This window comes from Sardina pilchardus, chromosome 4 (genome assembly GCF_963854185.1).
Source record: "Sardina pilchardus chromosome 4, fSarPil1.1, whole genome shotgun sequence".
Classification (NCBI taxonomy): Eukaryota; Metazoa; Chordata; class Actinopteri; order Clupeiformes; family Clupeidae; genus Sardina; species Sardina pilchardus.
In genome coordinates this window covers 9,130,933-9,151,297 of record NC_084997.1, presented here as the reverse complement: position 1 = coordinate 9,151,297, position 20,365 = coordinate 9,130,933, and the positions used below count along the sequence as shown (strand labels likewise).

At 44.5% G+C, this 20,365-nt stretch overlaps 3 protein-coding genes across 3 annotated transcripts; 1 reads left to right on the top strand and 2 right to left on the bottom strand.

Annotated features, from left to right (window-relative positions):
- The first annotated feature begins 3,717 nt into the window (after positions 1-3,717).
- LOC134078250 (polypeptide N-acetylgalactosaminyltransferase 5) lies at positions 3,718-9,840 on the top strand. Its single transcript, XM_062534035.1, has 10 exons — positions 3,718-5,394; positions 5,483-5,649; positions 5,765-5,884; positions 6,035-6,170; positions 6,298-6,417; positions 6,559-6,676; positions 6,799-7,128; positions 7,492-7,572; positions 7,810-7,959; positions 8,708-9,840. Exons 1-10 carry the CDS (start codon positions 4,217-4,219, stop codon positions 8,846-8,848), a joined length of 2,541 nt encoding a protein of 846 aa, XP_062390019.1. The 5' UTR covers positions 3,718-4,216; the 3' UTR covers positions 8,849-9,840.
- On the bottom strand, positions 9,250-12,691 carry LOC134077984 (treacle protein-like). The gene is made up of 2 exons (XM_062533616.1): positions 11,212-12,691; positions 9,250-10,747 (listed from the first exon to the last, which is right to left on the bottom strand). Exons 1-2 carry the CDS (start codon positions 12,689-12,691, stop codon positions 10,350-10,352), a joined length of 1,878 nt encoding a protein of 625 aa, XP_062389600.1. The 3' UTR covers positions 9,250-10,349.
- Positions 12,692-14,308: 1,617 nt separating this feature from the next.
- On the bottom strand, positions 14,309-20,075 carry cytip (cytohesin 1 interacting protein). The gene is made up of 8 exons (XM_062534034.1): positions 19,774-20,075; positions 19,168-19,217; positions 18,987-19,041; positions 18,542-18,644; positions 18,245-18,338; positions 17,543-17,609; positions 17,151-17,217; positions 14,309-16,468 (listed from the first exon to the last, which is right to left on the bottom strand). Exons 1-8 carry the CDS (start codon positions 19,939-19,941, stop codon positions 16,062-16,064), a joined length of 1,011 nt encoding a protein of 336 aa, XP_062390018.1. The 5' UTR covers positions 19,942-20,075; the 3' UTR covers positions 14,309-16,061.
- Between the last annotated feature and the right edge of the window lie 290 nt (positions 20,076-20,365).

Sequence of the window (20,365 nt, the reverse complement as noted above, 5' to 3'; positions counted from 1 at the left end):
CTCTGATAAGTCCTTTATTATGGAAAATTATTTTAAATAGCATAAAATGTTGGAGGTTCATTTTCCCCCCCTTTTTTCTTTTTTTCCCCTCTCCCTTCTCTCTCTCTCTCCCTCCGCTCTATGTTCCTGCCACTATCACTCTGGCTATTGATAAGATGGCTAAATTTATTGCAGAATAATTCGGAGGGAAAAGAGATAAAAGGTTGCTGAATAAAATATGAGCCGAAGGCTGTAAATTGTAGCAATGCATATCATTTCATTCAAATGTAGGACGCAATTACCATCTGCTCCACTCATCAGTTCCCTCCTTTATGACTTAATTATATGTTTAATGCTATCAGATCAAGGAAAGGGCAACACAGATGAATGGAGGAGAAAGAGAAAAGATTCCGCAACAAGACAAAAGCCATATGAAAAGTAACATAAAGGCTGGAATTGATTTCATTTACGGGGGGAACAGAGAAAGTTAATTTAGATACAATGTGCGCTCATCGCCATTGTGCGGTTGAGATAATAAAAAGGCGTGTTTGCCAATAGGCCTCATACAAATTTAACAAAAGAAGTCAAGTTCCTGAAAACTGGGTGTCTTCCTGCATTCATTTTAAAAGATCCGGGGCTGTCTCTCTGACGCACACATAAACACCTCTCTCTCTCTCTCTCTCCCACCCTGTATACCTTTCTCTTTTTTTTCATGCTAGTGGTTAATGATCTTTGCACAGAACTTTCTCACAGAGAAGAATGACTAAAGCAACAGAAGTGAGATGCAGATAGATTTTGATAAATCAAACACAATTTGTGTTTCAGCATGACTTAAACACACACAGTTCTACAATATTCCACACAGCAGTGCATTGTTTTCCTATTTAATCAAAATCACCAATACATGTACCTCTGAATAAAAACGAGACATTGCAATGAACCAGCCACTTACTCACACACACAGCAACCCATGAGGTGCAGCTACAGTGACTTATTGACAGTGCGAGTTGGTGAAACTTTTCACTTGAGAGCATGTGGGGCCCAGAGCTGCCTGAGGGCCAGAGACTAGCTGCAGGGCACTGGGGGTGCCAGCAGGCTCCATGTCCACTCTGTGCCACCGCATCCAGAGAGCCGTTACATTCTGACATTTGGTCCTGGTGCCACGCCAGGCGGCCACTGGTTTCAAACTGATAGTGATTTTTTACACAGAGCACTGGCTTAAGAGCAGCCACTGATCTACCGCTTACTACCAACCGTGTCCCTATATATGAGCTGTCGCTATACTCTTCACACTGTCTCTCCCTTTTCCCTAAACATATAAACAATATTAACATTTAAAGAAGACTCTCAATTATCATTTTCATTACAGATTTAGTACAGTTTGGTATATGTCTGCTGAAATTAATATGAAACTGCACCATTACACACATTTCAAATATCACAACTTGTACAATTATCTTGGTATCAGCTGACGTTTTGCAGATACTGCACTCAACATGTCTTTCAAATATGATATTTTCCTGGTGTTCTTAAAGCAGCTGTTTCAGGATGATATAACTTTTGTAAATGTCATTTTTTTGTTTTAATTCTGTAAAATCCGAATCAAATATGGATGGCCCAAGCATGACTCTGACCTTCACATCAAAGGCCTCACTAACAAGATAAAAAGAACAAAGGCTCCATCTTGTGGCTTCAAAGCAGTACTGAACTGTTGAAAAACAATATCAATTTCTTTCATCAGAGCCCTATCTACTGACTCAGAAATACTGCACAAATAATTCACTGACATTGTGATTGATCAAATTGCAGCTAGATAACACTGGAAACACTAAGCCTCTTGTGTTAAACTTAATGAATTTGGGGCTGTTTGTCTGAACTCAGATATTCAGACCTCTGCTTTTTCTCCATCCTCTTTCTTTCACTTGAGCTACTGACTATTGAGAGATTCTACCCAAAACTGTTTCATTGAGCAATAATGTAGACATCTATTGACTATAAACAAGTTTTCACATCCTCAAACAACACAGATTAATTCACAACTTCATCGAAATGCATGATAATGCTTCCTCACCTTGGCTTCTTAGGTGTGAGTGATCCTTGCAAATGAGCAGGTGAGTGACTAAAAAGCCAGCTGCATTCACAGTCACTGTTAAAACATGCAAAAGGCATACAATGGATTTGTCTCATTGTAGCCATTCCGGAATGGAAAAATTAGCCAGTTAGTCCCTGGAGCTTACCAACAGCTATTAAAATGTCAGATTCATTCAGTGCACTTTCATATGTATAAGAAGAATGGCAGATCATTGGCCATAATGTGAATTTGCTGCAAGTTTCATGCACACTTTCCTCACACGGCTGAGATGTGCTACAAAGAAAAAAAAGGGGGAAGTAATTGATTTCAAACTAATTGTCCAAAGGTCTCCCTGATGGGAACCATCTGTCCACACAAGCAGTACATTCAGTAAAATTTTATCATAATTAATTAAAGTGTTAACAAATTACATACATCATAGTTAACATGGGGAGAAACTACCGGAGGAAATGTTATGAAACAAATTAGCCTCAACAATGAAAGAAAATTACCTCCCATAACTAAATATTACACTCATTTCCGCAAGCCATATTTCTTAATGAATTCTCTAATTAATTTAATTCACACATTGTGCATAATTTGAAGCTGAAAATGTCAGTGGGTCAGATTTAACCATAATCTTGCTGGCTGTCTGATTCAACAAGAGACATATTAGCAAAACATGACCTCTATGCAAATTACAGACCAACTGTTGTAATTTCAATTCCAGAGTCTGATTAGCATGTTGCAAAGATACAATACTGACTACACAGGGACCATCCCACATGTGTCTGTGTGAATTTGACATTACCTGTCACCTTCATCATAGAAATTAGCCTCCTGTGACGTCTCCCATTCAGTCAACTAATCTAGGACATAAACAGAATCACTGGCAGGGCAGGGTATACATTTTCATGTCAATAGGATTATTTTTCATACAATTTTGCTACAAACAAGTTTTAAGATGTTTTTTTTCACCAGCAGCATAGGTTAATTCCATTAACCTTAGCTTGCAGAAGCTGCTGCTTTTAGCCATGGACATCAATTTGATTATTTTCATGGGGGGGAATAAGACTGCAAATCTGTAAGCAAGCTGGACATTTTGTTGCCTTCAGGCAATACCTGAGGCCAATCAATTCACGTAGGCTACATAAAAATGAAGGCATACTCATTGAAGGGCACCCACATTGCTGCCAAAAGCTCCATACTGGGGGAGTAAGCCCCTCTCATGGACAGGAGGGCCTCAGGAGGACAGGTTTCAGGTATCAACTTGAAATAATGATGTTTCTTTCCCCAATGATTAAATTGGGGAAAGTAAATTATTATGTATTTGTCCCCAATGCTGGTAAATAATAATTTCTCTTTCGGTTAACTTTGAACTGACATCTCTCCACCTTGTCTTCAAAAAACACTCCCGCCCGAGCGCGCACATACTCAAAGAAAGGCACACTGGTTTATGGGACTGTAAGCAAAAAAAAGTTATGATAAGATTGCGTGTTCTTTCGTAGCCTACCTCTCCTCCTCCGGCCTACTATATTGTAGCCAGCGCCATGATATACACATGTCGACAGGTTATATTTCTGTTGACTCTGCCACTCCTACTTCCACGCGTCTGTATAGTAAGCATACTTTACATGTCCTACGTGGTACTCTCCCGAGGCGGACTTCTTGCGTAAATACAGGAACTGCCTTCTTGAGTCACTGACCTATGACTGACTGGCACCATTCAGAGGGGAAATCTTCCTTGGCTGTGGATATATGGCAGAATAATTAAGATCGATATGCTGCATAGTCTGTAATGTTAAATGGCTCACGCCATAAGAGGAATGGAAAACTGCGAATGTGGAATGCAGGGCAAACTAGTGTAGCCTACTATGCAACAGTTCAAGAACAACTCGGAGCCCCATGAGGTAGCTATTAAGTCAGTACAGAACATAATTTTACCACTCAACAGATTGCTACCTCTCTGGATAACTTATCGAGTGCCAAAACTTTTCGTCTTTCTGTGATTTTCAAGGAGCGTTTGAGTATAGGTCTACGTACACTGGCCAGAGTGCAATGCCACGCAGACATGTCTTCAAAGGTAGGAGTGAAGTTTTGCAGAACAGAAATCACTGTTTGAGGGAGTTGGATTAGCCTATTTTGCTTATTAAATGTACAGTGAAAATGAAGATTAGGAAATACTTTCGTGGCAGTGGGAGGGTTCTCGCCTTCGTTTTCGTGGCGTCTGTAATTTGGCTTCTTTTTGACATGGCTGCACTTAGATTATCTATGAATGATGTCAACAGTCAATTGCTGAAAGAGCTTGTTGTTAAAGAAAGGGCGGCTTTTAGAAGACAAGCCACGCGCCGAACACATGTAGAAAACAGAATAGGATTCAAACATCCAGTGCAGAAAGTGCCTGTGGACTTGGGGAATGATGTTAAAGATTCAAAGAAATTCGAGAATATTGCTGAAGTGTATCGTAAGAGGCAGAAGCCTCAGCCTGGAATAAAGGAACACAATGTTGCACAGAATGTTGCAAACGTAAAACCCGACAGCGTCACATTACATTCACCGAAGAGTGACAAAAAAGTTAATGTAAAACATGTGGCTGAAGGTTTAAATGGACATGAAGTCGCGAGGAGTCACAAGGAAGCAACTTTGAATGTTTCCAAAACAATGAATATGTCAAACTCGGACAAAGTCAGATTTCCTAAAGCAGTAACTCAAACTATTAAAGGCGCAGTAGCGAAGGACAACCCGCAGAACGTGATTTTGACAAACGCCAAAGATCCCAAATTAACCAAAGCGCCATCTGGTGTTCAGGAAGATAGACATGCCATTGCAACATTACTACAAGAAGAAACCAAGAAAGAAGAAAACAAGAAGGAGAAAAATAAAGAAAACACCAAAGCCAGCTCTCACAAAAAGGCCATTGAAGCTGCTAAGCCAAGCCTACAAGAGCAGCTGTCCAAAAATGATACCAAGGTACAATCTAAACCTGACTCACAGGTTGTAGCAGTTCTCAACGATGCCCAACAGAACACAGGGTCACTAAACAAGAGTGACCTTCACCCCATGAAAACCCAAATCCAGCTCACTCCTCAGCACATGGTTCAGAAGGTGGAACCCAACCAAGTTAAAACAGATCGAGAAAAAGGAGGACTCCATAAAGTAATGGCCTTGGATGTGACCCTGAAACCCCGGGATGCCCGAGCGGTGGGCCAGTTTGGACAAGCCGCAGCTGTACCAAAGGACAAAGAGCAGGAGGTGCAGAACCGCTGGAACGAAGGTCATTTTAATGTGTACCTGAGCGAGCAGATCCCTGTTGACAGATCGATCCCAGACACCCGCCCTGCGTTGTGAGTATGGCAAGAGCATCCATAATTGGTGGTGTTGTTTTTTGTTTTTCTTGTTTGTCAAGTGAGTTAAGGTTATTGTTTGGTTTAGGTGCTCTGAGAATATGGTTCATGATAAGCTGCCAACCACAAGTGTGATCTTCTGCTTTGTGGACGAGGTGTGGTCCACATTGCTGAGGTCAGTTCATAGTGTGATCAATCGTTCCCCACCACACTTACTCAAGGAGATCATCCTGGTAGATGACTGCAGCACGAAAGGTAGGTCATATGTTTGACCCACATATGAACTCTAAGAACACATGTGAACAACCTCTATTGATGTATTAGACGAAGCGGAAAGTCTGAGTTTCCACGTGTGCTTTCTTCCCCCTAGACTACTTGAAGGAGCCATTAGACGCCTACATGGCCAGGTTTCCTAAGGTGCGGATCATCCGTCTGAAGGAGAGAGAGGGTTTGATTAGAGCTCGGCTTGCTGGGGCTGCGCAGGCCACTGGTAATTCTTCTACACTCACAAGCAAATGAGAATGCAAATATAGATAGATATTTCCTCTTTGAGCTCCCTGGAATTCTGAAGCTTTAGCAACAAAGCTTTCTCTTAATTTACCCGTCACTTTAAATGTAGAGTGTTTCTTTTTTTTTTCAGGTGAGGTGTTAACCTTCCTGGACTCTCACGTTGAGTGCAATATAGGTTGGTTGGAACCCCTGCTTGAAAGAGTTTACTTGGACAGACGGAAAGTTGCCTGTCCGGTTATTGAAGTCATTAGTGACAAAGACATGAGGTAACAAGAGATAAACATAGAAAGCGTTGCAGAGATGTGCTTTTGTTATTTGCATATCTTTGAAATTTGACCACAATTCTGTTCATCAATTCACTTAATGGAGACATCGCTTGTCCTTTTTGTGCAGTTACGTCCAGGTTGACAATTTCCAAAGAGGCATTTTCAAATGGCCCTTGGTATTTGGGTGGAGCACCCTGCCTGAAGATGTTATCAAGAAGAACCACATGAAGGACCGGGATCCCCTCAGGTAACATTCATTCCATTTTTTTGTTTGTGCGCTGTTCAGTGGGAATTTAGAACTTTAATGAAAACTTAGTTTGACATGAATGACCTGGAATAATGGTACAAGATATATGTTGAATCTATTTTGATCTCATTTGTTTCCTAGGTGTCCTGTTATGGCAGGAGGTCTCTTCTCTATCGATAAGAAGTACTTTTATGAGCTGGGATCTTATGACCCAGGCCTAGATGTGTGGGGTGGTGAGAACATGGAAATTTCATTCAAGGTACTTTCATGTTTCATTCATACCTTGAATTTCATTCAAGGTACTTTCTATGTTTGTTATATGACACCAGTATGGGCTGTGGCTAGTGCGCCTGTTTTCCTCACTGATGTCATTTTGTCCAGATCTGGATGTGTGGAGGAGAGATTGAGATAATCCCCTGCTCTAGAGTGGGTCATATCTTCCGCGGCCAGAACCCTTACAAGTTCCCCAAAGACCGACAGAAGACAGTGGAGCGCAACCTGGCCCGGGTGGCTGAGGTGTGGCTGGACGAGTACAAGGAGCTGTTCTACGGCCACGGCTACCACCACCTGCTGGACAAATCTGTGATCGACATCGGGAACCTCACAGAGCAGATGCAGCTCAGGCAGAAGCTCAAGTGCAAGAGCTTCAAGTGGTACTTGGACAACATCTACCCAGACATGGATGCTCCGCTAGTCAAAGCAGAGGGACTGGTAAGGGCCCAAAATAATTGTGTTAAATTATTGTCACAACATTTGTTTTCCACATTGTGCATGGACTTCTGTTACTTTTAGCAGCAGTCCATGTCGTTGTTTATTTGCATCTGGTGTGCGTGTAACACATCTATGAGCACAAAGAGCCAGTGTCACTTTTTTTTTTCAAACAAAGGGTCCTTATCTCGGACAACAAGACCAACTGTGGCAGTGCTGTGCTGTAGCCTTGACTGTATTTGGCGAAGGCCTTGTTTTCTAGATTTGAAAGTCATCACGCCCTCTCTCATGATAGGACTTCCTTTTACTGTTGTTAGCCCCTCTGTTGAGTCATTGCGTACTATGACCACCATTTCATTCCACCAGGTTTTCAATCTTGGAACTAGAAAATGTCTGGCCATACAGAACAGAACCATTGCTTTTGCAACCTGTGATCTCAGCAACCAGGTAATTTAGAGTTCAGCGCTCTGACAACGCAGATTCTTTTGTACTGTAGGTATATTACTGTTTTACTGTCTGTTTGCATACACTTCTCAACAACATATCATATATTAAGCAGCCATTTTTTATGACTTTTATTATTTATTATTTTACTACTTATTCTAATGAGGACCAATGTAACAGTACTATCAGTGCAGTTGTTTGCTTGTGGCTTCGGTGACCCCTTCCTCTCGTCTGATCCAGAACCAGCACTTTAACTACACCTGGTTGAGGTTGATCCGACAGCAGGGCCTGTGTGTGGTGCCGCAGGGCCTGGGCAAATCTGTCTCTCTGGAGCCATGTGACAACAGCAAAGCCCAGCAGCGCTGGCTTATCAACACTAATAAACTTATGGTATGTTCTCCGCATGACAGGGGTTTTTCAGTCTTTGTTTTATTTACCCCATGTGTAGCCCCCCAAACTCTTAAAACTTAAACCTAAAATGTTATGTCTAATGTATGATGGTGTTTTGTTTTAAAATGTCCTGATTTGCATTTCTTATCACATGGTGGGGGAAAAATGCCAAATGCTGAATGTTATTTGTGTTTGAAAAGCTGCAGTAGAATTTTGTTAGACATCTGGGTGCGACAGAATAACCTTCGAAGAGAAGTGCAAAGATAAGATGAACAGACAGTGTCTGTACAGTAGGCTTACATGGAGACTTCTATACCCTATACATTTCTGTCCGAACGGAACGGTATACACCATTTCTTTCATTCTGATTAAAATTCTGATTGGCTCGGCAGTTTTATTCCAATCAAGGTGTTTATGTGTGTAATTTCTAAAACGATTGAGCTGTTATTCTGATTCTAATCAGAACAGAATTGTCCATGTTAACCCACCTAATGAAAGAGGTGGTGTATTCCGTTCCTATTCCGATTGAACTGGCATGTACAGTATATGGTCAATCGGATTGTTTGCTGTATCATCTCAAGGATAAGTAGGCAACAACGGCCATTCCGATCAAAGATTCTAAAGCGCTTAAGAACGTACACTTTGTAAACTGATGGCACACATTTTTCAACCGGAATAGTTTTATCAGGATGACAAAAAAAAAAAAAACCTGTCCATGTAAACGTAACACATTGCCCTCTCTCTGCAGGCCGAGCACATCATTGTGGAGAGCACTCCCCGGCGTCTGTGTTTGGAGGCCAGCTCCAAAGGGGACGGGATCTACGCGAGGGACTGCTTCTCTGGCAGCGATCTTCAGAAGTGGCAGTTCACGCACTACTATGCTCAGTGACTTTAAGGACTGCATACATACATACATACACTGGTGGATCTCTCTGCCAACACAAAGAGATGTATTTTTCTTTTCTTCTGCTGAGCCATTTCCTCACTCTTACCAAAAGACAGCTCTCCAATGTCAGTGAAGTATGCACGCTACTGGTATAATTACACGGTGGTAATATCGGGTAATGTTGGGACTGTGCCGTGTGCATGTAGGCCTCTGCTTTTACTCCTCTCCCCACAATGAGAGGTTATTCAAAGCAGTGCTACGGTCTGAGTGACCGCTTTTGTTTTTGCAGATTTTTGGGAGTTGGGGTCAACTTACTTCTTTTAGTGAATTTTCACAAATGTTTCACAAATCTGTGGTAGTGATTTTTTCAAGGGTTTTACAAGGGTTTACATTTGAAAGCAATATTGTTTTTGTTTTTTTTTCACATTAGGCAAACAGTTCTCTGATGTGTATATACAGTATAAGAACAGTTTGAGGGATAGTGGTACTGGAACGGCTAACAGAAAGAAGACCACATACACTTTCCTGAATCTCTCTGAAAATCAAAATGTTTACAGTGTGAGGAGAACACTCTCAGAAAGCTGGCTCTATTAAACCATAGTGCCTTGTGATTTTTTCTAGTATTGTTCTTGCTTTCAGTATTGCAGTACAATATGTGCTTTGACTATCCTCAAGACCTTATTAACTTTTGAGGATAGTGTGATACTAAGAAATGGCAGTTAACAAAGAATATTCTTGATAGAATAAAATATTAGATTATTAGAATATTAAACATTTAACATTTGTTCATATCCCTCAGTCAGGTAATGATTTCACAAGTAAGCAGTCGTAGTAAGCAAAATAGACACTAGAGGGAACTATTGTCACTGCTATTTTTATGAAAGATTCTGTGTGCTCATGGAATATTTTATGTTTCGTCCACAAAACCATCCAATGGTTAAAGTATTTTTGTATGCTTGAATGCTTGAAGTGAAGATTAAATTGTCATTTAGGTTTTTCATTTGTTAGTATTGAATTGAATGTCCCAGTTTGCAGTTTTTCTCTAGTCAGCCCAAACATAGGTATTGAAAGTGCACATGGTATCTAAAAAGCACACACACAGGCAAATTATATCTAGTGCCATTTGTAATCTTCATGTTAATGCTCACAAGTAGGATTACAGGCTTTAGGGTTCTTTAAACATTTGCATAAGCATTTTGCTCTTATGTATATCCCTATTCTACCTTATATAACATATTCTACCCTGAATTCCGGCTCAGTATATTACATAGGCTGTGTAACATACTTAAATCCTATCCACTAACATAAATAGTATTCAGATGAAAATCTTTGTCCAGACTGACATCCGAAAACAATCTGTCACCATGCAAAGGGCACATCTTTATGTCTGCCTGGTTCCCAAGTAACTGAATAATCATTACTTGTTAGTCATGATGGTTGTTACCCATGGCCTGGGTGCCCCACGTCATCCTATGGATATGTGAGTGCAGATTCTTTAAGGAGTCTATAAGTTCATCATGGCCTCAAACTCGTCGATCCTCTGCCGGGTGTTGCCCTTGCGGATCTTGCGGTAGGAGACGGTGTTGTACTTGGACTTGGTGAAGCTGTGCTGCCGCTGGGGCTTCTTGATCCGGCCCGTGGAGGCTCGGTCTCCAGAGGGAGGCGAGCCGGACTCGGAGTCGGAATCGGACCCCTGGCTCCGCAGCGCCTCCGCGCTGGCCCTCCCGTCCAGCGCTTCGTCCTGGCTGTCGGCGGTGAGGTCATCCCCAGAGGACAGGTCGCCAGGATGCTCCAGACTGCCGGCCGGCCTGTCGCTCCCGCCCGTGGCACCGAGAGTGGGCGCAGCATCTGCTGCCTCGTCGCCACCTGTCACGACCTCTGCTGCCTGTTCTTCCTGTGCAGCTGGACAGGACAACATGTTAGATCACAGTGAGCTACATGGTTGGCCAACACACTCAGTGAAGTCTTTGGCTTTCAAAGATTACAGTACAACACAACGCCCACTGACAGTCTGGCAAGATTTTAGGCCATAACCTTGTTTAATCACTATATGATTATCCTCTCTACTGGCATTAGATGAAAGTCCTTGGGTTTACACCACAAACTAAGCAGTTCTAAAAGAGATATTAACAAAAAGTAGAAAGGTGCAGATATGTTTTTAGGCCTAACAGTACAATAACTACTTTTTTCACACTTGAGGATGTAGGCTTAATCGGTGATATTAGTTACATTAAATTAGGGTCTGAAATATAGGAAATTGTGCTTTATCTATAAGCAGAGCAACTGCACTGGCTGTCAAATCACTACTATGCATTTCACACACATATTGAGTATATTTTGTATCTTGTCACAAAGCAGGCCCTTACCTTCCACAGCTGTTAGTTCCTCTTGTTCTGTTTTCTGTTGCTCAGGTTGAGTTTGAGCCATGGCAGCAGCAGGCTCCTCCAGCATCTCTGTCTGCGTCTCCTTAGACATCAGTCTCTGGGGCTGCGTTGATGTGGAGTCGAGCTCCTCGGGGCTTCTGGAGACTTCTCCCTCTGTTGTTGCAGAGCGTTCTCCCTCTGTTGTTGTCACGTTGTTGTCGCGCTCGCCTGGGAGCTCGGCAGGACACGCGCCACTGTCAGGCGCCGCCGTCTCCTCCAGCTCCCGTTGGCTGGTCGGGCTCGCGTCGCAGGCGCCCGTGCCGGAGGCAGCCATGGCGCTGTCAGTCTCGGGCTGGGAGCGGCTCGGGCAGCTGGCTGCCTCTGGGACGCTGGCGGAGCTGTCTGACTGAGCCGACGCCTCGCACACAGACTGGCCTTCTTGGGTCCGAGACGGTTCCAGTCCTTGGCCGTCACTAATTGATCCTGAGAGAGTTGATTGTCCACTCTCCGGGCAAGAAGACGGGACAAGGTCCTCATTTCCCTGACACAAAGGTAGTTCTGATGGTTTGTGGTCACACAAAGGTTGGATTGTTTCACCACTCTCGGTACACACAGACTGGACTGACACATCATTCTCTGGTTTTGTATTTGGTTCTGATTCTTCAACATTACAGGCATATTTCAGTGATTCGCCACTTTCAGTGCATATAGACTGAGTCGACTCTTTACTCGCTTCATTCAAAGATGACTCAGCATTCGTGTTTGTACTCTCAGGCTGGGCCAATTCTTCACTCTCAGCCACTAAAGACTGAGCACACATATATTTCCCCTTACAGGAAGATACAGCTGACTCTGTTTCAGGGCATCTAGATTGATCGTCATCACGCTGAGTCTCAGGTAGTTTCTCACTCTCTACACGCGTGGGCTGAGTTGACTCGGCAGTTATCAAGCTCAGGGGTTCACCTTCTGATTCTTCATTTCCTGAGCTCACACGTACACCACTCTGTGGCTGACCCAGCATCTCAGTTTCAGCACCAAGAAACTCAGTCGACACGGCACTTTCAGAACCTGGTGGTGACTCACGCTCTCTGTCATCACACAAACTTCTGTCTGTGGCTTCTTGCGCCTGACCGTCACAAAGGCTCTCGGGTAACTCTTCGCATACCGCCGACTCTGGTCGCTCTGGTGACCCGTCAGCATCGCGGAGAGGACCAGATGACTCCTCGTCCTCACCACCTGCCGGATGAGTCAGTTCCTCACAGGAAGTCCCAACTGGGCCAGGAGGAGGGCGGCTTCTGTCTCCCTCCGGCGCCTCGTCTGCGTCGTAGAACACAGGGTTGTCATCGTCGTCCTCGGTGCAGCGGTCCATAGCCTCTCCCAGAGTCTGGATGGCTCCCAGGGTTATTCCGCCGATGAACTCCACCACTTGGGCCGTCATGGCTTGCCCATCGAGATCCAATGGAGGAGTAACAACCTCTGCCATGTTCTCTCACTTTTACCCACCTAAGTGATTTTTAGTTTGTTTAATCCAAGTGGTTTAACTTGTTTGTTGTCCTTACAGACAAAAAACAACAAATAATCACTTTGTGCCCAGTAATGTCCCTCTCATTTGATTCCTCTCAGACAGAAGGATCCACTGTCAAGCACTTCTCATCTTCAACTGCTGGAGGCATCCATCCCAGTTACACCATCACCAACGCTTCCTCTGCAGGAGAGTAAGGGCACGAGCCATGCTGTTGCATGTAAATGAATGAAGGTAGTACGGCAGCAGTGCTTTTGTGTGTCCCTGTGATGGAATTCTATAAGCAAGCTGGGCCAGTGGAGAACAGGCGTTTAGTGCTGTGCCAATAAATGGCCTTTTGTCTGTTTCCCTGCGACCAATGGGCCGATTGTCCCGCAGCGTAATCCTTCCTGAGTGACCACCTTCTTCCGCAGATATTCTGACCCTGGATTAACATTCTCCTGAAGGTTTACATGTCAAATTGGTGTGAAGCAGTGGTAGCCCACCCGCCCAAGCTCAACTCTGCCCCTTACGTATGTCCATAGATACCATTACATGAACTCACATGCTTTCTCACTGAGGGATTTCAGACTATTTCACTAATACACTATTAGTATTATAGTTCTGTGATGAATTGATATATATTTTTGGTATGTAAAAAGAATGTGGCGGCGACTTTTGGTTGTGCCTCGTGCCTTTCAGTGTCCTCAAATCTGACATAGAATCATGACTGTCTAATGGGTCAATTGTGAAACTTTAATCATGGTAACTCCAAAGAATTTTAATTGACAGGAGATGTGTGTGTGCACTGGAGTTTCTATAGCATACTCGTGATTATTGATTGTATGATTTATTTCTTATTACGTAGTGCCTTTGTGTATTGTAGACACAACTGGCGTATTATGTTAAATTAATTACTCAACTGTGCAAAATTGCACTTCCAAGATTATGTAGAGATTTGTGTTTGGATGATGATTATATAAATCTGTCGTGTACTGTATGTCTTTCCCTACTACGCTATGTCATTTGAAGCATGATGTAAAATTAGCAGGCCAACTACCAAAAAGCAGAACTGTGCCAAAACCTCCAACCGCCCAGTTTCTACTGATAGAAGCCTGTGTCATGCTTGCGTCTTTTGGCAACGTAAATATTAAAAAAAAACCTTACAGGCTGTTCTTTTCTCACACGCTACTCTACCACAAACTACTTAATGCTTAACTAAGCAGCTGGAGGGAACCACAGGTGTTTATTTTTCCTTCACATGACCACACACCTCCAAAATTAATTAAAGAGGTGGCAGCACAAGTGCTTGCCTTTTAATATACCTGGAAAAAGTATCAAAGTGTTGTACAGTGTTAATAATATTAGATGGAAAACCCACTTGTTTTTTGCATATTAAATTGTAGGTAATGATTAATAACATTTCAAGTAAGTGCATACTAAGTCAGTTTTAGTGCATACTAAGTGCATACTAAGTGCACACTAAGTCAGTTTCAGAAGTCGGTGATTCATCATTTACTTTTCTCACACAGTTTTCTTTTTTCTTGTCCATGTATTAGATCCTGTCATAGCACAAAAAGAAATTTGAGAGGCAGTATGTTTTTTTTTTTTCAGTTTATTTAGAAACATATAATATACATATATTTGAAACTCATATGAAATGAAGTGTGTCAGGGATTTCCTGTTCTATGCAAACACAAACACAATGCTCTACAGTTTTACACTCGTTTTTAAAACACACTTTTTGACTTCACAGTTCACACCAGGCATGACGTGTGAGACTAGCGTCCCGAGAACGAGGTTATTCTAACTGCGGGCACAAAGTAAATTTAGAACCTGTACAACAACATCTCACACCCTCAGCTCTGACCTACTGGTCTGATAACATCTGAGCAGCCTTGCTCATTCAGCTGTACAACTACATTTAACACACATCTACACTTACACTACATTTCACTGTGCTATACTTTAATACGACATCTGTTGCAGGTAGGGCTTTTCAGGATCAAGTAAAGGCTCACTCACAAATATATTTTGCAAAAGGGGAGCACAGCCCCTCTCAGTACAACCCTTTCTGTATCCCTTTTGCTGTTACAGTCTGAAACCAACACTGCTGTACCTGCTAATTCCACTGCTACTCCCCCTAGTGGAGAAACCTATTGAAAGCAGAAATATATCAAGGGGAGAAATCCTCTTGTTAACAGACAATTACAGGATTCACACAGGTTCAGCTTGGAATAGGATTGAAACTTGATTACAGCACATGGAGTCAGGATGCATGCAAATCCACTGAGTCTCCTCTCACACTCTGTCCTGATTTCACTGAGAACTGTGAACCTGTTGCCCGCGAATAGGTCCCGATGTGCTCAACAAGGCCTACCATACAGCAAGGTGAGTATGACTTATGGCACGTAGGCTGCTGAACGCACCAGAGAGCAGCTCTGCGAAAAAAGATACAAGTCTGGAAGGGTAGCACCATGACAGCCCACATCCTGTTTTGAACTTCACACAAACCGTGCGGGTTTCGATTTCTACCGTTTTCTGTGTCAGACTGTTGCTACGAAACATAAAAATCTGTCCTGGATAGGACATATCTGATTGGGCAGCGCATTTCAAAGAAAATCCAAAAGCTCAGATATCTGCTCCTCTGATTTACAGTAATTCATTGAAATAGGTCAGCAAGCCAGACAGTGCATGCTCCTTAGTCTTTGAAGACTGCATGGCTACATTTTTTGAACAGACATGAAACAGAAGATAATGAAGCTGTAGTTATGGTTAACACTGAAAATGGGATAATTACAGTTTTTAATGCGAGATGCCATTAATGCCGCAGATTTTCCATGCTACTGATAACCTTGTGCTCTTTTGAACCAGGTTTGTGTGTCTAGAAACGGAGTGAGTTCAGCATCATCATGTCAACGCTGCAAACTCTCAAGCGTGAATTTTATGGGGTTCAGTAACTAAGCCCTCACTGGAGGAACTGAGAACCTTTCCATTGCATGCAGAGTCATAGTGCACCCTCTCTGGAGGACTACTTGACTCACCCTGCAACCATCCACCCGCAGCTGGCACACACTCTGTGGATATCTGTCTCTGTGTCCTCATTGTCCAAAACGGCAGTCAAACAGATGAATTTCTGCAGGTGCAGACACAATAACTGGAAGTCTATTGTTCCTGTGCTTTGTTTGAGTCCAGTTGACTAAATGCTGTGCGTGGAGGGTTGGGACTCTCTGCTGGAGAGCCATTAATGCCTGAGGGCAACCTGGTCAGGGTGCCGTGACGACGCTTTCGCGTCTCACGTTCGTCTGGGGTCAACAAGAAGTTTAGTGTTCAGTCGCCGGACGGCGTCCACTCAGCTGCCCTCCTCCTCCTCCACCGAGTGGTGGATGAACTTGAAGAACTGCTGGCGGACGCTGCCCTTGCGTCCCTTCCTGGGCAGCGTGCCGAACAGCGAGGTCGCGCGGCTGGCGTCGGAGGTCGGCGAGGGTGAGGCGCTGCCGTTGCTGATGCTGCGCGTGCGGGTGAGCGTCGGCCGGTGAGGGCCCCGGGCGAAGAAGACGGACTGGCCGCCCGGGCTCAGCGGGCTGTAGGGGTTGTTGCACTCGTCGAACACGGGCGAGAGGGCGTCCTCGCTGTCCGACGTGATCAGGCTGCGGCAGCTGCTGTCGCTGGAGAAGCGCATGCCCCGCTGGCTGGTGGGGGACGCTACAGAGATGAGGGACTCCAGGGACGGCACGCCAGCACTGTCCACCAGGTTACCTGCACAGCAGAGCAGAGCAGAGCAGCACAACTGATTACTTAGGGTACCTCTCACTCTCATTCGTCTTTTTATATATCCTCCCTTCCTTCCTCGGCCCTCATTCCCATTGATCTAGATAAAGAATGATGGGGCGGCAACAATGGGATAGTCTATCCAGTGATCAGTGGGAATGAGCCTGGAGGGCCGAGCATGGAGGATCGAGGAGAGAGGTTGAGAATGGGCCATAGTGGCCACAGTAGCGTAGGCATCACAGTGCTCAGCGCTTCTCTAGAACTTAACTCTAGAGATGGAACAGGGTGGAGACCACTCTCGAGTTCCGTTTAGCCCTCTCAGTGGTTTTGAGTTTTGACACCCACATACAGTACACACACACACTAGTGCTCTCACTCAAAACAAATAGACTCACTCACTCACTCACACACACGCACACCAGCCCACACAAAACAAGGTGTGGTGAAGATGAAGAACTTGCTGTCAATCAACTTAACTGAACTCTTGAATGTGCTTCTACTGTCTTCTAGTGAAGTGTGCTGTGTGTTTTGGATGATGGTAAGTCAGATGTGGAGTTCCCCCTGTGCCGTTCACTTTCTCACACGCAGCGAGTCTCTTAATGGGGTGGCAGAGTTTTTGTGTATGTGAAGAGGAAGTGAAGTGGGTTCTCAGCTGTGGTGTTTTTCTCACCTCTAGTAAGACGCTTTTCCTGTTGAGTGAGGGCCTGCAGCTCCACCCATCTCTCGCGCAAATTTTGCTGTTTCGTTGGAAAGAGAGAAAGAAAACCCCTCACATGAGCACATGAGCAGAAAAATGAACACTTTTAGAGAAACTGGAAACTGAAGAATTTCATAAAAGCAAAGCCACCTGCACCGCTGAAGAATGCACTGCAGAACTGACTATATCTCTGAGTTCCCCTGAGCTGAAGAATGCACTGCAGAACTGACTATATCTCTGAGAGAGCATTTTGGGGCCCCTCGTTTGTTTCACTTCCTTCCATCAGTTGCCTATCCTCCACTAGATCAGTACGCATGTATCTGCTCACGTGTATACACAAACACGTGCGGTCTGGTCAGTCCTACCTTCAGTACGCTGAGCTTCTTCTCCAGCTCAATCCTCTTCACCAGGGTGCCACTGACCGTCTCCATCCTGGGGAGAGAAGACCACCACAACGGTCAGATAACATACAGTACAGCCCCCCACACAGTGGATCTGGAGCATGCTCGTGCATGGGTGTGTGTGTGAGCGTGCATGAGAGTGAGTGAGTGAGTGTGCATGAGTGTGTGTGTGTGTGTGTGTGTGTGTGTGTGTGAGCATGCATGACTGTGTGTGTGTGTGTGTGTGTGAGCGTGCATGAGAGTGAGTGAGTGTGCATGAGTGTGTGTGTGTGAGAGTGCATGAGTGTGTGAGCGTGCATGAGTGTGTGTGTGTGAGCGTGCATGAGTGTGTGTGTGTGTGTGAGCGTGCATGAGTGTGTGAGTGAGCGTGCATGAGAGTGAGTGAGTGTGCATGAGTGTGTGTGTGAGCGTGCATGAGTGTGTGTGTGTGTGTGTGAGCGTTTGTGGAAACAGAACTAACTAATTCAGCTCACGTTTCTCTGCTCTGACCATGTTCCTCATTCTTGTGTCGTTAATGGGAAACCAGGTATTCTTAGCTGTGGTTCACTACTGGCAGTTTCCTCGTTATTTGGCCTTTAAGTGACATGGGTGTTGCCGTGCGATACTAACACCTCCACCCACCCCTCCACATCCCGCAGCACAGTAACACAGTAATGTGTTGCTTACTTTAGCACGTTGGTGGACTCCCTGATCAGGCTGATGATGTCCTGGTGAGAGGAGCCCTCGATACTGACGCCGTTGATAGTGACAATCACGTCGCCTGAGAGAGGAAGACAGCATGCAGAGAGGGGAAGAGAGAACACATTGAGTACGGTGTTGGTGGGGGGGGGGTGGTGGGGGGGTCGTGAAACAGAACAATGACACCTATTTAGAAGCTGCGAAAGGTGAAGTGTGTGGGAAAGCGCTATGGAGGTCAGCGGTGGGTGGGTGGGTGGAGAGGAAGTGGGCTCTCGGGCGGCTCACCAGCACTCAGGCCTGCGTTCTCAGCGGCGCTGTCCTGCTGCACGGTACACACGAACGTGCACATCTCCACCGCCGTGGTGTTCTTCAGCTGCACACCATACGTCTGCACACACACACACACACACACACGCACACGCACACACACAAACACACACACAAGCAAACAGCTCAGGTTATATGAACTACTGTAATTATGATAATGGTCACAAGAAAGAGGTGTCTTATTATGCACGTGCAGCTCTTTGCAAATTGCATTAGGGTGTAAGTAGTATATTGTAAAACACAATAATGTTTACAGCATTGCAGAATACACCCTTATAATTGAGATTCAAATGGATATAGAGTTGTTGATGTGTGATGTAACATTTCACACTTATTATATATAGCCATGCATTCTCAGGCAACTCTTGCAAGCGCAAAACCCCACAAGAGTGTGAAGTCTCACCTGTACTTCAAAACCGTACGCCTCATTGTCTTGCTTCTCCAGCACCACCGTGGTCCTGTGTGAGTGAACACATCAGAGAGAGAGAAATGAGCTCAGCACGGCAACTTGGCCAATTCATCAGTCTAGTCTGTCAACATTTAAATGCCTGTGTTGTATCAGACAGAACAGTCTGTGTGTTTACCTGAGAGGGTCGGAGTAATCCACCAGTGAGTTGGAGCGAGTGCGGTTCAGCTGTGAAAGAGGAAATATCAAGTTTGAACCACACTATTCACTGACCTAGTTAAGCAAGTTTAAAAGGCACTTAACTTGATGAAAAATCGTGATGATGAAAGTTCTCAACAACTTCTGAGGAAGACTTCATTATTTTAAGTTGTCAACAAGAGACTAAAGACTAAAGTCTATTGTATGATGGAAAGTTTTCAGCTGTTGACTGAGAAAGTGATCAACGCTGAAGGCGATGAATGCATGAAATGAAATGCAACCTATAGCCTGTGCAGAGGATCAGTGGATGACATAAAGCGGCATAAATCACCTATTACATAAGCACAGATTAAACACATTAAATCTCCCGTAGCTCTTCTTGCAGCCCCCGCACTATAAGCTATGGTTTACTGAAAACCACAGAATAAACCCCTTCTACCACCAACTTTGTTGAAAAACACACCAGATACAAGCGCACAAAAGCCTAGAGTCTTGATCATTAGTCATTTCAAACTTCACATTGACTTTTGCCAACTTTGTCAAGAGGGTTAGGACTGTGGCGAGAAGACTGAGTGAGAGGCAGTACCTGTCGTGCCATGGTGTCAGCTGAGTTGTCCCCGTTGCGGGACTTGAAGCTGCCCTTCAGGGAGTGGCGGTGCCAGAGCCGGCTCTTCTTCTTGAGGCTGCCCTCCCGGGTGTTGCCCTCCTGGCTGTCCAGGCGCACCAGCGATCGGAAGCTCATGGTGGATGTCATGGATCACTGCTGCATAGCGTTTCAGAAGCTGCCCCGGCGGTTTGGTTGCATGCGTGCGCCTGCGACCTCAGAGGCTGAGTGAGTGACTGTGGGACTCGGCGGAGTGAGTGAGTGAGTGAGTGAGTGAGAGAGAGAGTGAGAGTGTGTTGTGTGTGTGTGTACGTGCGTATGTGCGTGCGTGTATCAAGGGGACGGAAATCCTCCCCATGTGATCACAGTGGACCTGTGCGTGTCGATCAAAGCCTCACATACATCCTTTTTCTCTCTCTCTGTCTCCCTCTCTTTTTTTCTCTCTCTCTCTTTATCTCTCTCTTTATCTGCCCAGCCCACCTCACTCTATTATTTGTTTATTTATTTCCAAGCACATCAGCTGTGAGGGAATCTGCTTAGTTACAAGTTAAATGTGCCTCTGTGTGTGTGTGTA